The sequence below is a fragment of the Aotus nancymaae genome, unplaced genomic scaffold (genome assembly GCF_030222135.1).
Source record: "Aotus nancymaae isolate 86718 unplaced genomic scaffold, 86718_ANA_hifiasm-v0.15.2.pri h1tg000020l, whole genome shotgun sequence".
NCBI classification, from domain to species: domain Eukaryota; kingdom Metazoa; phylum Chordata; class Mammalia; order Primates; family Aotidae; genus Aotus; species Aotus nancymaae.
Genome location: NW_026988432.1, coordinates 8,213,363 through 8,233,276, shown reverse-complemented (window position 1 = coordinate 8,233,276; position 19,914 = coordinate 8,213,363). Strand labels below are relative to the sequence as shown.

Here is a 19,914-nt window from a genome sequence, read left to right as displayed (position 1 = left end):
CCCAACCCCCAACAGACCCCAGTGTGTAATATTCCCTTCTCTGTGTCCATGTGTTCTCATTGTTCAAAACCCACCTATGAGTGAGAACATGCCGTGTTTGGTTTTCTGGTCTTGTGTCAGTTTGCTGAGAATGATGGTTTCCAGATTCATCCATGTCCCTGCAAAGGACATGAACTCATCCTTTTTTTATGGCTGCATAATATTCCATGATGTATATGTGCCACATTTTCTTTATCCAGTCTATCATTGATGGGCATTTGGGTTGGTTCCAGGTCTTTGCTATTGTAAACAGTGCTGCAATGAACATATGTGTGCATGTGTCTTAGAGTAGAACAATTTATAATCCTTTGGGTAGATACCCAGTAACAGGATTGCTGGGTCAAATGGTATTTCTATTTCTAGATCACTGAGGAATTGCCACGCTGTCTTCTACAATGTTTGAACTGATTTACACTCCCACCAACAGTGTAAAAGTAGAACTGATTTTTTGTCTTCATTCTTTTTATAATTGATAAGCTTAGTTTAAACAACAGTAGTCTGCACATCATTTAATTAATATTAAAAGACTTGACAAATTCTTTCAGTGGCACCTAAAACACTTATGACAAATAAAGATCCAGAGGATACTAAGGAACAAAAATAACTGTAGTCACTGTACTGTCAATAAGCACATATTCCTCTGCCTTGCTCATCAGTCCAGGCAAATTTCAAATTCAGAAAAGTCAGCCTGAAACTATTTCATTCTACATTTTAGGTCATAAGTGCAAAGCACAGGAGAAACGTATTTCTTTTAATTCAGCAAAAAAGTCAATAGTAAATTTGAGTTCAGCTCTTGCTTCTGCCATTTTCTCCTCTGTTCAAAACCAAACAAGACTGGATAGCTGACCTTTTGGTTGGCAGAGGTCCTCTGCTGAGTGGCCTAGCACTTGTCTGAAGATGAATGTAGGCAGGGAGGTAGGATTCAGGGGAAGAGCCCCTCTGTGTGTGTGTGTCCATGAGTGTCTGTGTGTTTGCACATATGAATATGAGTCCTAAAAACCTCTCTTTTAGATCCAATACTATGTGATATAAAAGAAGTTGTTGAGAACTAACAAAAGTATGTACATCAATTTATAAAATCTGCCACAATCACCTTTCCCTTGACAGTTGAAATAAATTAAATCTGTTCCACATCTTCTTATATCTGTTTCTCTGCTTTAATCTCCACATTGATTTTTGACCAAAGAGCCTCAAGTCTTGAAATAATCAAATTGCACCAGAGAAAACACAAATGATCTGTTTTGCTTTGCAACTATTTTGTTATGTTCAATCTTTCAGTTATTAAAATTGAAAAAAGGAATTAAACAGAAACACACAGTTAATGGCTGTCATCTTCTGTCAATGAAAACTTTTTGCTAGGTCCAGTTGGATACAAGGTCCAGTCGACATTGTTTCAATCTGTCAACTGAACGTGAAAAAGCAACTGTTCAAAACACATGTACACTAACAATATTGACCATTACATTTAGTCATCTTCATTTCACTGGCAGATTTTGACACTGTTTATAATTTACATACAAATAAATAGTTTTGTGAAAGAAACTTAGTCATCTTTGGACAGATGAATGACATTTTTACTTATTAGTAAGAGTTAAATACGGTTATTCAACCATATTTAAAGTCTGTTACCTAAATCTCCTAAAATCTGTTATCTTCATTTTCTCAATAACTTAAGATGTTTACAATTACCTTTTCAGCATATAATGGACAAGATCTTATACGTATTTGAAAATGATCCTTCATGACATTTTTCTAAATAGAATATTTTCTGGCCTTGGTCCCTAAAAAAGGGTCAGTATCTGCTTTCACTATTTCTTTCTCCTGACCAATTTCAACAAATACTTCTGTAATACAAGGTTTTTTTAGGTAAGAAATACTTTTTGTCTGTGTCTGAAGGAACAGAGTCAACATTTAAAATGTGGAGTCTCTGCTAATTTTTCTTCCCCCAAATATTTCACCAACCACTCATTTTCATTAAATTCTAAGTCCAATGAGTCCAATATATGTCTCACCATGGTCCCTACCCCTTTAAGAACAACAAGGGAAGCTTGATGTGGTCCAAGGTAATTGTGTATAAAAAGATGCTATCCACTGAAAATGCTCTCCTTATTTATACACAGAGCTGTAGTGGAGGCTTCCATTTACACAAAACCTTTTCTTCTGCATTTTCAACACAGGAAGAAATACCAGTCTGTAATATAAGCAGAGTCTACAAAGGGACTGCCCAAAGCCTAGCAAGCCTTGGCTCTAAAAGTCTAATGTAAGTCAAGGTAAATTGGCTGGCTGAAAGCATGTGGAAGGGAGGAGGGAGGAAAGAAAAGAAAGGGAAGGGAACAGAGTTAGAGAAGGAAGGAAGGGAAGGAAAGAAAGAAGGGAGGGTGGGGGAAAGGGAAGGAGGGAACTGTAGCACAGGCCTCTACACAGAACTATATGGGTCTCCATATTTGTACTTCCATAAGTGAAAAAAAAATCACTTTTTCTCACACTCATACAAAGTGGATCCAGGTTTTGTGGGGCCTGAATCTTACACAATTTAGGGCTTCATTGTGATCAAAGAGACAAATACCTAATACACAAATAGTGCTGCCGTGTCTTGGAAGGGGCCTGCTCAGGTGGAAGGAAGGAAGGGGAGGGAAGGGAGGAAGGGGGAACAAAGTGAAAGGTAAAATTCTTTTCTCTTCCACATCCTGACAGTGAGGAAGAGGCGGAGCTGAGAGAGTCTGGATGGCCTTGCTTCCTCTCAACTGTAATACAGGCTTCCACACAGACCTCTATGTGGGCCTCTCTATATTAGCACTTCCGAAAGTAAAAAAAAAAAAAAAAAAAATCACTTTTTCTCACACTCATACAAAGTGGGTCTAGGTTTTGCAGGTCCTGAAACAAAATTTAGGGTTTCATTATGACAAAAGAGACAAATGCCTAATATACAAATAGCGCGGTGCCTTGGAGGGGGCCTGCTCGGGTGAGAGCCCCAAAGGCCAATTTCACCAGCACAAAGACTATACTCGGTAAATGTCACCAAATATCGAAGTCAGTGGTTCCTATAGTACGTTTGAGGGGCCTGGGGATCCCTGTGTTCCTTCCGAGGATCTGCAAGGTCAAACCTATTTTCCTAGTAATGTTAAGATGTACGCATCCACATCTGAAAAAGACTGAGAGAAAAAAAGACTCCAGTCTGCCAAACTGGCAATCACACTCTGAAACACCTGTTGAGTTCCACTCACCGCAGCCCTGATTCAGCCGTACCAACCTAGCAGTGTCTTGTTATTGTTGGGGTTCATGGGGATTCTAACACCTTATCACCACCATCGAAAATGTTCATGTAATTGGGAAGACAGGAGTTCTACAGCTGAAACGTGCAGGCTGGCAATACCATATGTTTTTCAGCCCTTTACCGATTTCTTTTTAAATTTCAGCACTGTGGCAGATAAGAAAATTGGGAAGATTTTTACTGCTGTATCTGTGATTGATGGATTCACAAGATAAAGAAATACTAAATACTATAATAGTGGCCAACTCATCTAAATTCAGACATTTAACAAAACATTGAATATGCACATTAAATGGACATGTTTACCATAAATAAAAATACAGACCGACCCACGAGGGTTGGCTTCTTCCCTTTTTGACACTACAAGATGTCTGGTACTCACTCACCCTCGGCTACGGTCAATCTCATCACGAAGGTTTCGTTTTCTCCTGTGCTGGCCTGGAAGCGGCAGCTGTAGAGCCCCGAGTCTGAGGCCCTGGCATCAGGGATGATGATGAAGCTCTCCACTCCATGGCTGCAGTTGTTCACTATTTGTCTTGGGAAGCTGGAGGTGAAATTTCTACCATGGACCAAGTTGCAGTAAGTTAAGAGGTCGATCTGATGGGGCTGTATCTTTTCCCACCTCACTTCCTGCACAGGCCACGTCATCTGAGGCTGACAGGTGAGTGTGATATTTTTTCCAGGTTCTGAGACAATGTGGCTATTTGGTGGCATAGCTGTCTCAAAACTATCTGAAAAGAAGAAGTAAATGATTAGATGCAGGTTGTCAAATTTTGGGACACCCAACTGGAAGCTACCCAACCATCAAAATGATTAATGATGTTACCTGACACAGTTTCCTCCATTGCGAATGACCTCTTTATACCACATTTTTAGAAGAGGGTTTTTGTTTAAGGCAGGGAGATAAATAGAAAAGAGGATATGATTGTTCACACGTAGTTCCGTAAGTGTTACTTGGTTAACCATGTAGTGAGAAACATAGTCAAAACCCCTGGTGCTTTTCTTGGTAGTGAATTTATATGAAGAGGCTGAATTTGCCAAGGAGACTGTTATGCAGTAATGCCAGGCTGGTGTCTCCGACACTGACCTTGAGTATCAAATTTCCAGATTATAATCATTCTGGCTAAGATTATGACAGTCATGAAAAATCCCAAATCATTTTCATTGAATACACACATGACCTCATTCTTCAGATATACAGGGTTGCCTTACACATGGATAGAATAGGGCCCCACATGTGGTATCAATTCTTGGTACCATGAAAGTCCTCAATATTCTCCCACCTTCCTGACACCATTTCTGAAGTTCCCACCACGAAGTACTCAGTAATTGTCACCAAATATCTAAGTCAGTGGTCCTTACAGTGCGTTTGGGGGGCCCTCAGCATCCCTGTGTCCGTTTAGGGGATATGCAAGGCCAAACCTATTTTCCTAGTGATATTAAGATAAAATTCCCCCTCTTCAATCCAGTTCTCTCACAGGTATACATTAGATATTTTCAGAGGCTCTGCCAGCAGGTGGTATGTGTGCTTGAAAATTCTTGTGTTTTAAATTTTCCTCAATATTAACTTCAAATACAGTAAACATGACAGATACAACCTACATAAACAAACAGTCCCTGAGAGTCCTCAATAATTTTTGAAAGGGCATAAAAAGGTCTTGAGACCAAAATGTTTGGGAACCTGATCTAAAGAATAAACTGCAGTATTTCTCAAAGTTAAGACAACCCAGCAAGGTAACAAGTATATCTATTTATTAGTGATGAATATCTTCTTTCATCTGATAGCGTCGCTAAAGCCAACAAATTCTGATCTGCTGTTTCAGTAAAGAGGGAGGCCTGGGCAGTAACGATGTCACAACGCTCTCTGGCACTAAGGGAGAAATGCAAAGAGTGCAAAGTCATCTGTCACTTCAACTACGTGACAGTTTCACTCAAGGCTGGCCCAGGAGCCATTGTCTTGGCATATAGAAAAAAGAAAAAAAAGAAATAGAGAAAGAGAAAGAGAGAAAGGAAAGAAGAAGAAACAGAGAGAGAAGAGAGGAAAGAAAAGGAAGGAGGAAGGAAAAAGAAAGGAAGGAAAGGAAACCAGAGAAACGAAAGAGATGTCACATTTCAAAAGAGAGAATGAAAGTAAATCTAAAGTGCAGTAAGATTTGCTATCTATTGAACTAGAATATCATGTCTACGATAGTTTCAGCTGCACCAAAAACTAGCTTCTCATCTCCAGCATGCGGTTCCATGTGTCAAAATGTTGTAAAGAGAAAACCACAGCACTCCAGGTTTCTCCTCTGCACAGCTGTTTACCAAAGGTAGCACTTTACCCACATAACACACACCCGGAAAACGTGTCAACTCTAAGTAATAAAGCAACACAAGAAAAGAGGAGGAAAGAGAAGGAAAGGAAGAAAAATCATAAAAAATGGGAAAAAAAAGGAAATCGAAGCTTAAAAGAAACAAAAGGAAAATTAAAATAAAAATTAAAACAGGGAAAGGAAGACATGAGAAAAGGAGGAAATGAGTGGCAACATAAAATCAGATGCCAGCGTGCCATATGGAGAAATGAAAGAACATAAAAGAAATGAAAAAAAGAAAGCAAAATCGACTTCTGTGGGAGCCCTTCTGGCCCCTGGGAAGTAAGAGGCAGTGTGGGTGCGTGTCTTCAGTGCTCACAGGCACAACTGTTTTGTGTTTTTCTTCTTCTTCTCGCTGGATGCTGCCCCATCCAATCTCAGGAGCTTCCTTTGTCTGCCTATCTAACCAGAACCACGCTCTCAGACAGGCCGCCATGAACCTGCTGACTCAGGTATAAATAGGGGTCTTCTCATAGCATTATGCAGTAATGCTGGGCTGGTGTCTCCAACCCTTGAGTATCAAATTTTCAGATTATAATCATTCTGGCTAAGATTATGACAGTCATGAAAAAGATCCCAAATCATTTTCATTGAATACACACATGAACTCATTCTTCAGATATACAGATACCAGTGTCTGCATTTTCACAAAGGACAATGCAGGAAGCAGTGGGGAAAATCCTAGAGGGAATGCGGCTGTCTTTGGGGAGCAAAGTGCAGGGCGCTCCATGTGAGGAACTAGACCTGCCTTTCAATAGACAGCCTAGAGCTGAAAGAAGTGTTTCCCAACCCTAGAGGCAGGTGGTTCAGAAGCTCAGAGTAGCCCCTAATCAACCTTTCCTGACATAGTAATTGGTTGGTGTTATATAAAAATCAAGACTTCTATGAGGTTGGCTGAACCTGCCTTCCCTCCGATGTTGCTTGTGGCTTCTCAGATGACAGGTTCCTCTCCACAGCACAGTGGAAGGCAGCTCAAAATACCTTGAAAAGAACTGCCAGGAAGAACCCACATAAACAAGAGGACCCTGGCATCCTGCTGAACTTCGAATTGGAAAGTGGATTCACGTAAAACAGAGATCAAAATGTCGCAGTGAATTGGGAAGAAAAAAGTTTGATTTGAATAAAACAGAAACAAAAATAATAACAACCAGTTTATACTGATATGTAGCCATGTATTTATACTTAGAATAAACATTGAATACACTGTGTTGTTTTTCCGTGATTTTTATTGCAGGATATCATGATGAAATATTTTCTATTTTGTATGTGGCTTCTCTGGCTTGACCATAGATCATCGCTGGAAATTATTTCAGTGCTTCATCACCTTTTCCAAGCACCGCTCATGCTCTGGGTACCCCAAACATTGCTGGGTACCTCTTCGCATCATGCCACTGTCCCTGCCCACCAGCACATCCCTGGCTACTGACCTGTCCTCCTCACCATCCCTACTGTTCAACAGCTCTGCATGCAGTTTGAGCAGCTCTGCAAAATCCCTCACCAACCTCACAAAACCCTGAGTCTTTTTACTGTTAGCTTCATAAGCCCAAGCCTTCATATAGCTAGACCTTTTTACACTACTCTGCCCTTAGCACCTAGAACCACGCTTGGCATAAAGTAGAGAAGCCAATCAATATTTTTTGGTTGAAAAATTTGCCAACCTAACGAATGGGAGGAAATATTTGCAAACTATGCATCTGACAAAGGTCTCACATCAAACATCTATAAGGAATTTAAACAAATTTACAAGAGGAAAACAAACAATCCCATTAAAAAGTGGGTAAAGGACATGAACAGACACTTCTCAAAAGAAGACATATACGTGGCCAACAAGCATATGACAAAAAGCTCAATGTCACTCATCATTCGAGAATGGCAAAACAAAACCACAATGAGATACCATCTCATACTAGTCAGAATGGCTGTTACTAAGAAGTCAAAATTACAGATGTTGGTGAGGTTGCAGAGAAAAGGGAACACTTATACACTGTTGGTGGGAGTGCAAATTAGTTCAACCATTGTGGAAAGCAGTATGGCAATTCCTCAAAGAGTTAAAAGCAAAACTACCATTTGACCCAGCAATCACATTCCTGAGCAAATACCCAGAGGAATATAAATCATTCCAGCATAAAGACACATGTACATGAATGTTCACTGCAGCACTATTCACAATAGCAAAGACATGGAATCAACCTAAATGTCCATCAATAACAGATAGGTTAAAGAAAATGTATTACATATACATCATAGAATACTATGCAGCCATAAAGAAGAATGAGATGTTTTGTGGGAACATAGATGGAGCTGGAGGCTGTTATCCTCAGCAAACTAATGCAGAAATCAAACACCAAATACCATATGCTCTCACTTTTAAGTGGGAGCTAAATAAGAACTTACGACCATAAAGAAGGAAACAACAGACATTGGTATCTACCTGAATGGGGAGGATGAAAGGAAGGAGAGAAGCAGAAAAGACAACTATTGGGGACTGAGCTTAATACGTGGGTGATAAGATGTACAATGAACCCCTGCGGCACGTGTCTACCTAACAAACCTTCACAGGTACCCACAGGCCTAAGAGTTTAAAAAAATTCCTTTAAATAAAATACAACTGTATTTTTGACTTTAAATACTTGAAAAAAATAATTTACAATTCACTTTGCACTCAATGAGTAATGTATTTTTATTGATTTGGGGGAGATTTATATCTATAATAACCCTAATATTAAGAAATAGATTTAAAATAATATTAGTCATCCCTAAACGAATTGATAGTTCTAGGCAACAATCATCGGGGTCTGCAAATTCACAAATGCCATTTATGTTTTCACGATATTACCTTGGAAGTCATAGTCTCGTCAAAATAATCAAACCTGATGCTAATCAAGCCTCCAAATCTAACCATCAATTTACAGACCTACAAAGAGCAGAAAAACGCATTAAATGCCACCACGGAAAAGCCTTGGGACTAGGAAAAACTCAAGGTGACGACAACAAATGAAAGATGGAGAGGGAAAGGAAGAAACCTTCAGGTGAAAAGAGAGGTGAGAGGCATTAAACAGTAACAACGTGTGGAACCTGAAAAGGAAAATTTCATAGTACTGGAGAAATGCGAAGTAGACATTTAATAATTTAAAGAAATTATTGCTGTTTGGGGGAGGGGGTTAAGGTAATGACAGTATCATGTTTATGTTAAAAAGAAAACTCATCTTTTGAGATTCAGGCTAAAATATTTATAAATGAGATGACTCAACAGCTGGAATTTGCTTCAAATTAATCAAGAAGAGGGAGCATGAGAAATCTAGAACAATAATACTAACCCACAATTGATAGTCAGTGAAGCTACACAGTGGTCACATGGGAATTGATTATACTATTCTATTTTTGTATATGTTCCAAACTTCCATTTAAAAAGCTTCAAAAGTATTTGTTTGTACAAGATTTGAGAAGCAAGAGAACTAACCAAAATTGAAGTCCCTGCTTATGAAAGGTACTTTACACACCCAATCTCTAATCCTAACAATATCATCCAATCAGTATGAATGTGCCTGTTTCATAGTTGAAAAAAAAAAAATACTGAAGTAGCTTTTCCAAGGAGCTGAGCTGGCAAAGAGCAGAATCAGAAACACAACAAACTAATTTGGTTTTAAAGCTCATACATTTTTCAGGCCTTAACACCACAAACTCTAAACTCTCTCCTGTATCTTTAACCTCCAATTCTAAATGGACTCTTCTCTCTCTCACCTCTAAATAGGCTCTTTCTCCCACTCCTGAAAACCAACGTCGGACCTTTTGGTGCCATCCGATCTGTGTTTCTTCTTCCCTATTCATTAAAAATTCCAGAAGTGGGTTCCCATCCTGCTCTGCCTCCTCCCTTCCCATGGGTGTTTCAACACACTCGAGCACTCATTTCCACCCTTCTACCAAGACTGCAAATGTCACCAATGTTCTTGACCTGAATGCTGGAGGTCCAGCACTCCTTAAAATGCTCTTCCCCTTGGCTCCTGTGACACTGCACTTTTCTGCTTCTCCTCTGTCCTTTCTGACCTCCCTCCACTATCTCCTTCATGCTTTCTCTTCTTCTGCTGGTCCTTAAAAAAAAATGTGTGTTTTAGGAGGCCACTGCCTTCCCCTGTCCACTCACCATCCCTGAGTGAGCCCATCTACTCTCCTCGTTCGACCATCTCTGAGGTGCAGATGAAGTGAAATCAACAGCGCCTGCTCAGTCAGACCTCTCTCCAGGGTTTCTAAAGCATGAGACAATAACTTGTTCTTATGATGCTTCAAATAGACTAAAAATTAAATAGCCCAGCATTGCCCTAAGCCATCTGCAGGAGCACTATTATTACACTGGTTAATTAGAAGTGATGATAGTAGTTGCTTCACGTATTCCCAACTGTGCCTAGACTATGAATATGCTCAATTAAGAACTTTTCTACAAACTCTTAATAGTGACCCAAATAAATGCAAAATGAAATGTTGACTGCATGATGACTAAGGAGGTCTCCTAAAGTGGCCTGAGATAAAGCTCTCAAAAATAAGCAAGTAAAAGAAATAGAAACATGAATTCCCAGTTACAAGCAAGCAACAAAGTCCAGAAAGTGGAAAAAATGATACTTTTGAAGCTCCTAGGGCATGCAATGTGGAAGGACATACTGCGGACAGGAGAAGCACAGACACAAAAGGCAGAATTTCCCAAGGATGCCTCTGCCTCCCTCATAGCTCCGGCTGTGACAGACAAAAAGTGAAAAAGACAGTCACTGTGGACACTAAAGTGAGCTGTCAGGCAGCTTCAAGCAGAATAGAAACAGAAGCCTCTTACCCAGAATGCATCAGCATTCCCAGAAAGAGGCACCATGCAAGCTCCTGCCTATGCTGTAGACTCCTCGAGTGCATTCACTTCAAACACAGACAGCAATGACAGTATTGGATGGCATTTCTCTAAACAGCTGCAATGTTCCCAGATGGCCAAGTCTAGGGATGTTACAGGTGGAATTGTGTCCCCCAGAATTCCTATGTGAAGTCCTAACCTCCAGTACCTTACAACCTGATCCAATTTGGAAACAGGGCTGCAGTAGATGTAATCAGTTGACATGAAGTCATCCTGGAATAGGGTGGCCCCTAACCCAGCATGTCCATGTCCTTACAAAAAGGGGAAATTCTGACACAGACAGGAATGCAAGCAGAATCCCAGGTGAAGATGAAGGCAGAGATCGGGTTGATGCTTCCACAAGCCAAGGAAGACCAGAGACTGCCAGAAACAACCAGAAGCAAGGCAAGACCTCCCCTTGAAACCCCCAGAGGAAACCAATCGTGCTGACACCTTCACTGTGGACTTTGAACTGCAAGACAACACATTTCTGTTAAGTCCCCCAGCTTTTGGTATTATGTACCAGCAGCTCTAGGACATTCATGGGGAGTAAGGACCAGCAGGACAACATCTTGGGTGCAGTCTGGGCCTCGCCAGCACCCATCAGAAGCAGCAAGTCCACCCTGTTCAGGAAATCTGCCGTCTTCACGACACCGCTTCCCACGCATTGCCATTTTCTGTCTTTCACTTAAAGTGCAGATAAAAGGTAAAGGACCAAACAAGATAAAAATAAGTGAAAAGATTGCTTAACTGAAAGGCACAGATAAAGTGGGAAGAACACAATAAAGAGATAAAAACACAACCCGACAAAGCCATCGTGAAGGAAAGCCAGGCAAGGCCATTTGTTGAAACGAAAAAAAAAAAAAAAAAGAAGGGACTGGAATTAGGCTGCATGCCCTGCATGGCAAATCAGGATTCAGCCCAGAAAATCCATATTAAGAGAAGATTTGCAGAATCTGGTCGAAAGAGTGATTCCCCTGTCTAAGCACCGAACAGCAAAGGACTTGCAATGCAGGCCTCCGGCAGGTTTGTGATTCAAATTACCTACGAGTTCAAGCAGCTGCTGAGACCACCTGCCTCCCAAGCCTCAGAGCCCAGGCTGCCTCCAGGGGCAGCTTCACGGAGCTCCAGAAACTTGAGATTGGCTACCTGAAAGGTAACCGAGGGTCCTCATGGTATAACTTTTGTTTGGGTTCTAATTGTTAAAATATAACCTTCAGCCGGGTGCGGTGGCTCAAGCCTGTAATCCCAGCACTTTGGGAGGCCGAGGCGGGTGGATCACGAGGTCAAGAGATCGAGACCATCCTGGTCAACATGGTGAAACCCCGTCTCTACTAATACAAAAAATTAGCTGGGCATGGTGGTGCGTGCCTGTAATCCCAGCTACTCAGGAGGCTGAGGCAGGAGAATTGCCTGAACCCAGGAGGCGGAGGTTGCGGTGAGCCGAGATCGCGCCATTGCACTCCAGCCTGGGTAACAAGAGCGACACTCCGTCTCAAAAAAAAATAAAAATAAAAATAAAAAAAATAACCTTCAATCTCTCCACCATGGTACAATGAGAATGACCCTTTTTATTATAGTCAGTATCATAAAGTTTGCTGAAGCACATGGAAAAGTCAAACTTTTGAGGCATTCTGCAGTTTCTCTCAACCAGAAAAATAACTGACTAATGTGATATAAGAATTTTAACTATAGGCAGTACATCTCTGAGGTCTTGTAAAACCGAAAAAAAAAAAAATTCATAATACAGCCCAATGTTTTCTACTAAAATATTACCAATTGGCCCTCCAGGTTAGACAATTTAATGTAGACTTTCTGCATGGCAGGCTTGTAAAAGGATATCAAGAGATTAACACTGTCTCTAATGATTCTCTACTAGAGAATACACTGTTAGTGAATTATCCCTGGAGACTACATTAAGCATTTTGTCCCATAAACTCAAAAATATTTTCAGTATATTTTAAAAGCAAAATAATAAGCCTTGAACGAGTCCTAAGTGCCAGCATTAAATGCATTAAATAAGCTAGTGCATTTACTCCTCACAGAAAAGTCACCCAGTCTGTGAATGACAGAGACATTCTCACCTAGGCAGGGGGTCTAGGGAGCCATTTTCAAACCAGCCCTGAGAAGGAACTCCAGTGATAGCCAGAGTTTTCCTTTCTACCCTGCAACAGGGCAGGATCTCAGAGGCAACATCCGCTCCAAGGACGCCTCTGCTCCTAGGTAGCTTATTTTCTGATGCCTTAACTCTTATAATTAGAAATCAATTTCTGTACTTGTCCTTGTTAAAACGCATATAAAATTTTCAATTCCTGGCAAGCACCACCACATTAGTGTGAAATTGTCCATTAGGTTGTTTTCCAAGTAGAAAGCAAGGAAGATGTTTCCCACAGGAGAGCGGCAGCAATAGACCTGCTGTGGCAAAGGAGAAAGAGAAGAGCCCTGAATTAGCCTTGTCGCTGCCAAGGTGGGTGCCCCGCGGGGCAGAGGGCAGAGAAGGAAAGTGAGTGGAAATGTGGGATGGGTGGGAGAGTCACACAGAAAGATGCACTGCAAACCAGAAGCGGTGAAATTTTGCCTCCTTATTTTCCTTCCTTTACTCATTCAACATTCATTCACTCACCCACAGGGATTACCGGGTGTAAATAAAACACAGTCTGAGTTAGGGGAGAGACACACAAGCAGGAAATTGCCATAAAAAGACGATAAGTCCTCTAAAGAACAAAGTGATGAAAACACAGAGCCTTTAGAAATTCCTATAGAGGCTCTGATGGCGTCTGCAGAGACCCGAAGAGGGAGCTATGAGTTTCAGAAGCAGCTACTGCAGACTGTACTCAGCCAGGTCTGTCAAGGATTCTCTCACCAAACACAAGGGCATTTACCCGAAGAAAATCTACTTAGGACTCCAAAGTTAAGCTATTCAATTGCATACTTTGTGCCTTTAGAGCATCTACTCCAAGTTCAATTTCCTTCCTCTTCTCACATTTTCCGACCATGTATTTTAGTATCTACTTCATTACACGTCTTTGGTATTTCCAGATGGCTTTGTGGAGAACAAGTAAGTAGCATTTGTGATGCATGACATATGAAAAATGACTAAGAACCAACTGATATGATGTTAGAAAGAGAAAAACAAGAAACAGTGCATGCACACCCTCACAATGTACTCTACACATATTATATACGCCTAGATGTGAACTTCCATATCTTGACTTCCACTGAAAAAAGATGTAATAAAATTAATTATAAAACTAAGTTTTAAAACACACTGCTCAGAAAATCAGAGGTTCACCATTGCTAACAGTGTGATTCCTATCCAATTAAAATTGCTCTGAAAATTGGAAGATAATTTCCGCAGGCATAAGACATGACCTATGAAATAGAAGACACTTTCCGTAGGGAAAGGGGAACACAAGGTCCTCTGGTCTCGCTCAGTGCTGCAAAAATCTCCAGTCAGGAATAGCAACAGCACTTAAAGAAAAGCAAGCTAAAAAATCACCCTTACAGCTCTCTCTTGAAAATTTGCATATGAGCCCTATTTTGCCTGGTAAGGTATTTCATGCTGTAACTGGCCGCAGTTAAGAAAGGCTAGGATTTCTTGAAGGGCTTAGAGTTTCAGACAATATTCATGTTCACCGTAAGGGAAAAAGGCAAATGACGAATGGGAAGAATTGAAAGATGAGATCCTCGCTTTGGTTTCTCTAAGCAATAAGGTCCAAACACTCTGCAATGCAGGGAACTCCATAAAAGTCGAGCAGGGGCTGAGCTTGACTTGGACATTGAGCAGATGGTCTCAGGGTCCAGGGACACCCCCTGGGACCTTTTGCCTTCTTGAAGCACCCCAGCTTCTGTGCTCTTCTTCCCTAAGAGCCCAGACCTGCCCCTCTCAGTTGAGTACTGCCCCGAGCGGCTGGAGTCTGCCTTGCCTGAGAATGTATACACCCCAAGGGACCCTGATCCAGTGACTGACCCTGATAGAGTTTGCTTTTGCTAACCAGGAGGCTTCCCTGGACCTCGCTGGATCCCGTGCCCTTGCTGGATCTCTCCTTCAGTTTCCAATCTGGGTCCCCTGATGGGTTTCCCTGGAAACACTTCCTTATGAGTCCTTTTCACATTTATCCTCCTCTCAGGAACTGCTTCTGGTTAATGTCACCCAAAGCAGGCACAATTGTAGAACTTTACCAAATTATATTTGTAGCCTAGAATCTAAATTTCCATCTGTGTCTGGTGCCAGGCTTCCAAATGTCTTTTTTTTTTTTTTTTTTTCCAGATGGAGTCTCACTCTGCTGCCCAGGCTGGAGTGCTGTGGTGCAATCTCAGCTCACTGCAACTGGCGCCTCCCAGGTTCACACAATTCTCCTGCCTCAGCTTTCAGAGTAGCTGGGAGTACACGCAAGCACCACCATGCCCAGCTAAATATTTTTGTATTTTTAGTAGAGACGGGGTTTTGCTATGTTGACGAGGCTGGTCTAGAACTTCTGATCTCAAGTGATTCACTCCCCTCAGCCTCCCAAAGTGCTGGGATTGCAAGTGTGAACCATTGCGCCTGGCCCTTAAATGTCTTCTTGATAACATAGCCTGAGTCAATGAAAATCTGTCTCATAGAAGCAGAGGGTAGAATGGTGCTTACATTGGCTGGGAATTGGGTGAATGGGGAGAATAATGGTCAAGAAGGGTACAAAACCTCAGGCAGACAGAAGACACAGGATTCTTCCTTTTTTGAGCTCTGTCACACAGCTTGATGAATATAAATAACAGAGTATTGCCCATTTCAAAATTGCTAAGAGAGTGAATTTCAAATATTCTCACCACAAAAATATATTTGAGAGGATGGATATGTGAACTAGCTTGATTTAATTATTACACATTGTATTTATAAGTTATAACCTGTTTGTACCCTATAAATTTATTATTATAAATTATCAATTTACAATTTAAAAATTAATAATAAAACAAAAACGACTCTGTCTTTGACTCTCTGTTTGGCTCTATCACTCTCTCAAGTCCCAGCCTGACTTACCTCTCTCCCAGGACTTACCCAGAGTAATCTCTCAGCCACCGAATCCCACCTCTCTATTTCTACACTTTTGTATCATTGGATATAACAACTTACTGCACTTGCAAAATATAAACTGTTGTGTTTTCTATTTTTGTGGCTATGTCTTTCTTTTCTCAACTATGCCGAGCTCCTTGGAGACAAAAATAATTCTAAAATATTTGTTTGTTTGTTACTCCACCATGTTTCAAAAGCTTGCCAGGTAATTAATTGTACGGTTTATTGTACTCCTTCTAATCTCAGGGAAAATGTTACATAACAGCTCATACATATTTGATGATTAATAAATACTTGAGAATTCATTTACTACATCTGTAGGAGTTAAGCACAACGTCAAAGAAATCTGTACAACAGCAAGAATGACTATTAACCCAAAGATAATGAACATAGTTTGTAAACCAAACAGAATGAAAATTTGAAATGTAGTTATTAGAGGCTTCCCTATGTTTTTTCAACTGGACTATTGAAATAGTTGTCAAAATAATTCTAATTGTAGCCCCCTTTCCCTCCAATTCATGTTGCATCCAACTAAATAGCTAACGTATATAACGTCTCAGGCTACAGCTGTACTTTAAAAGGGTCAGATGTTTCCCATTCCTACTACAGGACAAAGCACATGTTCTTTAGCAAAATCCTTTATGGTGTTCTTCTTGCCTTTGTCTCCAGTCTCATCTTCTGCTAGAATCTGCCATATACTCCAGTTTCCCCAAGAACGTTATTCACCTTAATGATCTTGCATCCACTGTCTCTTCTCCTGGAATGCCTTCGTAGACTCCTTACACTTCATTCCAAGAAAACTGCTATTCATCCTGCAAAACTTATCCTGTGACACCACTTATCCTGTGATATCACTTATTCTGTGACACCACCTACTTCAAGGACATATTTTCTTATTTGTTTCAAAATAGGCTAACTACTCGCTCCTCTTGTTTTCTCTCTACGTTCTATTGTGCTGTTTTTCTATTTGTTGTCATTTCTTCCTGCCCTAAGAAACCATCAGCTCCATAAAGACATTGTACCTTCAATATGTCTAATCTTAGCAAAATGCCAGGCACATGAAGTTGCCAAGTAATTCTGGGGGGAATAAATGGATGAGAAAACATCTCCAAAGATGACATGTTGTAAATTTAGTGAATGATACCAGGAACTCAGAGCAATATTTTCCAGTCCAGGTCCTGCAAGAGCTTGGGTCTCCATTCCGTGTTTGTCAAATGGAAACACACACAGGATCCTTCACTCCTGGCACCACATACCCCTGAGCATCAGCCAGCACTGCAATATTTATGGTTTCAATACTTTCTCTCCAAAGAGCTCCAGGTGCTTTTCAAACCACAGAAAGATCAACAGTATTTCTCACAACCCCATGAGGTAGAAGAGGCTGACATTATTTAGTTCAAATTGTAATGAAGTTAAAACAAAAATATGAAAATATTAAATCACCACTGTGAGTATAGCTATTAGCAGCGATAGTTGTAATCATCCAATCAATTCAGAAAAGCAAGTAGTCCAGAAAAGAGACAGAAAAAACTAACAGCAAGAGGGAAACAAGAGTGTCCATGTTACTTATTTTGGATTTTCAATGAACTTTTGGAGTTAAAGGAGATAATAATATATGTATTCAATTCAGCATTTAATTTGTGTTCTTTATACATCAGAGAAAATGTCTGCAAATTAATCCTAGACAACAATGATTTTTTTTAAAGCATTATATATGTGAAGATGGCTACCAAGCATTAGTTGAAATAGTGAATACTGGAAAGAATCTAAATGTCCAGAAACTTAATAAGGTTAAGCAAATTATGAAACGACCAGTCTATCAGTATGGAAATGCTTATGACCTAAGTACAGAAAAAATTATCAATGACATCTACACTTTGTTAACAGTTAAAACATATGTGTGCGCTGAATGAGAGTTGAACAGGAAATGGGAAGAGGAAACAGAAGAAATGCAGCCTGAACTTTTTTCATTTTTTTATGCATTTTAAAATCCCTGTAAATGTTGTTTTGATCCTCTTGGTGCATTGTGTTAGTACTTTTCTAAGGAAGGAGGCAGCTCTGTGAGGGGAGGCACACCTCGGAGACTTGAGTCCAAAGACTAGAACACAGAAAGGAAAAATAGAAACTTCACTTCACCGTGGAAAGACATGTCAAACATATCCTAACCACAAGATGGAGACCAACATCCCAGTGGTGCTGTGTGGATATCAGGTACACCTTGATATGATGTGATGAGAAGGGGCTCATGACTATGTTATTCTTTCTAAAATTCCATATTCCCAGTCTTATCATGAGTAAAACATCAGACAAACCCTAATTGGGAGACACTCTGCAGGATCCTGGGCTAGTATTCCTCAGGACTCCCAGGGTCACGAAAAGGAAGGAGAGACATAAATTGTCACAGACCAGAGGAAACTGGGGAGAAGTGGCAACTCAACGCAATGTGGTGGCCTGGTGGAGGGGACCCTGGTAAAAGGACAAAATGTAAACACTTTGGATCCAAATAAAGTCTAGAGCTGAGTTAACAGTAGTATACTAGTTTCAGTTTCATTGATTTAAAGAATATACCACAATAATGTGAGATGTGAACAATGAGGGAGCCTGGATGAGGGGAATATGGAACTGTCTGTACCAGCTTTCCACTTGCCTGTCAATCTAAAAATATTCTAAAATGCAAAGATTAGAAGGGGGAGATGGTCGGATTTGGGAGTCTATACAGAAAAGAAAGAGAGGGCCGGGCGTGGTGGCTCACACCTGTAATCCAAGCACTTTGGATGCCAAGGCGGGCGGATCATCTGAGGTCGGGAGTTCAAGACTAGCCTGACCAACATGGTGAAACCCCGTCTTTAAAAATATATATATTTTAAAAAAAAGAAAAGAAGAAAAAAAAAAAGAGAGAGAAAAAAGAAAGAGGACAGATGGGAGAGCAGAAGGAACACCATCCTGAGTGGTACACAGCAACTGAGTAAGCACCATGAGGCACTGGGACTACACCGCAGTCGGTTAGGAGAGAGAAACAACAGTGAGTTCTCGTCGGTGGAACTGAGGCCGTGAATAGCAAACTGGGTGTTGGTGAAATGAGTTAGCTCAACCTACTGGGGCACAAGAAACAATGTTAACTGAAATGGTCCAACGTTTTGTTAGCTAAAAAGTATAGATTTCCCTGTCTTCATTGAGATAGGTCCATGCTGGCACACATGAGCTAATTCTATTTTTTAAAGTGAGTAATGTCATAAAATTCTGAGAAGGCTTCAGTGGGATAGGTTTGGGGTGCTGGAGATTGCCACAGAGCTCCATTTTTCCCTTGAGGAAGGGTAATAGACAGAGTGGATTAGCAAAAAGCAACTGAATGCCAGCATCCTTTCCCTAAATGCTGACATTTATCCAAATAGAATATTGAGCTATTAAAAGAATATTAGACTGGCAAGTCCTGGGAACTGCCTTCTTCATTTTTGAAAGTTGGGATGAAAACAAATTGAAAATAAACCCCAAATAGATATTGCTACAAAACCCATGTGAAGAATGACCTTGAAGTCCATGTTCACAGAGTGGGCACAACTGATGCGGCAGGCACTCAATTCCACCCATCCCTTCAGGTCGGCAATCCTCACACACCTGAGAACACTAACATTCATAGAAGTGTAGCAAGTTACCCAATTCACTCAAAATGAGGCCAGAATTCTCAACTCTCCTCCAAACCAACTCTCTTTTCACCACACTTACCTGCCCCATGTATTATTTTTTCCTGTATTTTCTTATCATTTGATTAAAATAAAGAGGTAAATACTTTGGTATACATTTTTAACTGTGATTTTTATTCTTTTCTCAAAATAAAATAGAATATGCTTATTTAATGTGTGTGGGTGCAGGTGTGTGTGTGCATATGTGTGTATTACTAATGAGTATACTGAACTAAGAGTCTTTGCCCACAAAAGTATATTTTTAAATCATATTTCTTGGCTGTGGACTTAACTTCTTGTTCAACTGAATACAGTAAATTATTCATTTTCTTATATCTACTCAGAGTATTTCTTTCATTTCTTCATTTAAACATGAAATGGTTGAGCCTTCTTACGGGAGGAAATTTGTGCAAACCCAGGAGACACCAAAATCAGAATGTTGTCATGAAGTGAGTGGCTATTTTTAAAATGGTGCCCATTCTATGTTTTTGTTTTTTTATATCCACATATCTTTTCCTTCCTGAGTTCTAAGAAAGGGTATACAAAGCTCTGTAAATTTTGAGATTGAGATTCTAGACTACAAAATTCTTTAAAATTTTGGACACAAAATTCTTCTCTACTGAGGGCTACAACAAATGTCACCTCTGATTCGC

The 19,914-nt window shown here is 40.4% G+C and overlaps 1 protein-coding gene across 6 annotated transcripts in view; it reads right to left on the bottom strand.

Moving 5' to 3' along the window:
- The window catches only part of CD226 (CD226 molecule), a 109,144-nt gene that overhangs the window by 35,157 nt on the left and 54,073 nt on the right, over positions 1-19,914 (bottom strand). For all 6 annotated transcript variants that reach the window (XM_012465390.3, XM_064379030.1, XM_012465393.3 and 3 more), the window contains one exon: positions 3,697-4,041. In XM_012465390.3, the coding sequence (XP_012320813.2) occupies positions 3,697-4,041 (345 nt within the window). The remainder of the gene's footprint in view (positions 1-3,696; positions 4,042-19,914) is intronic.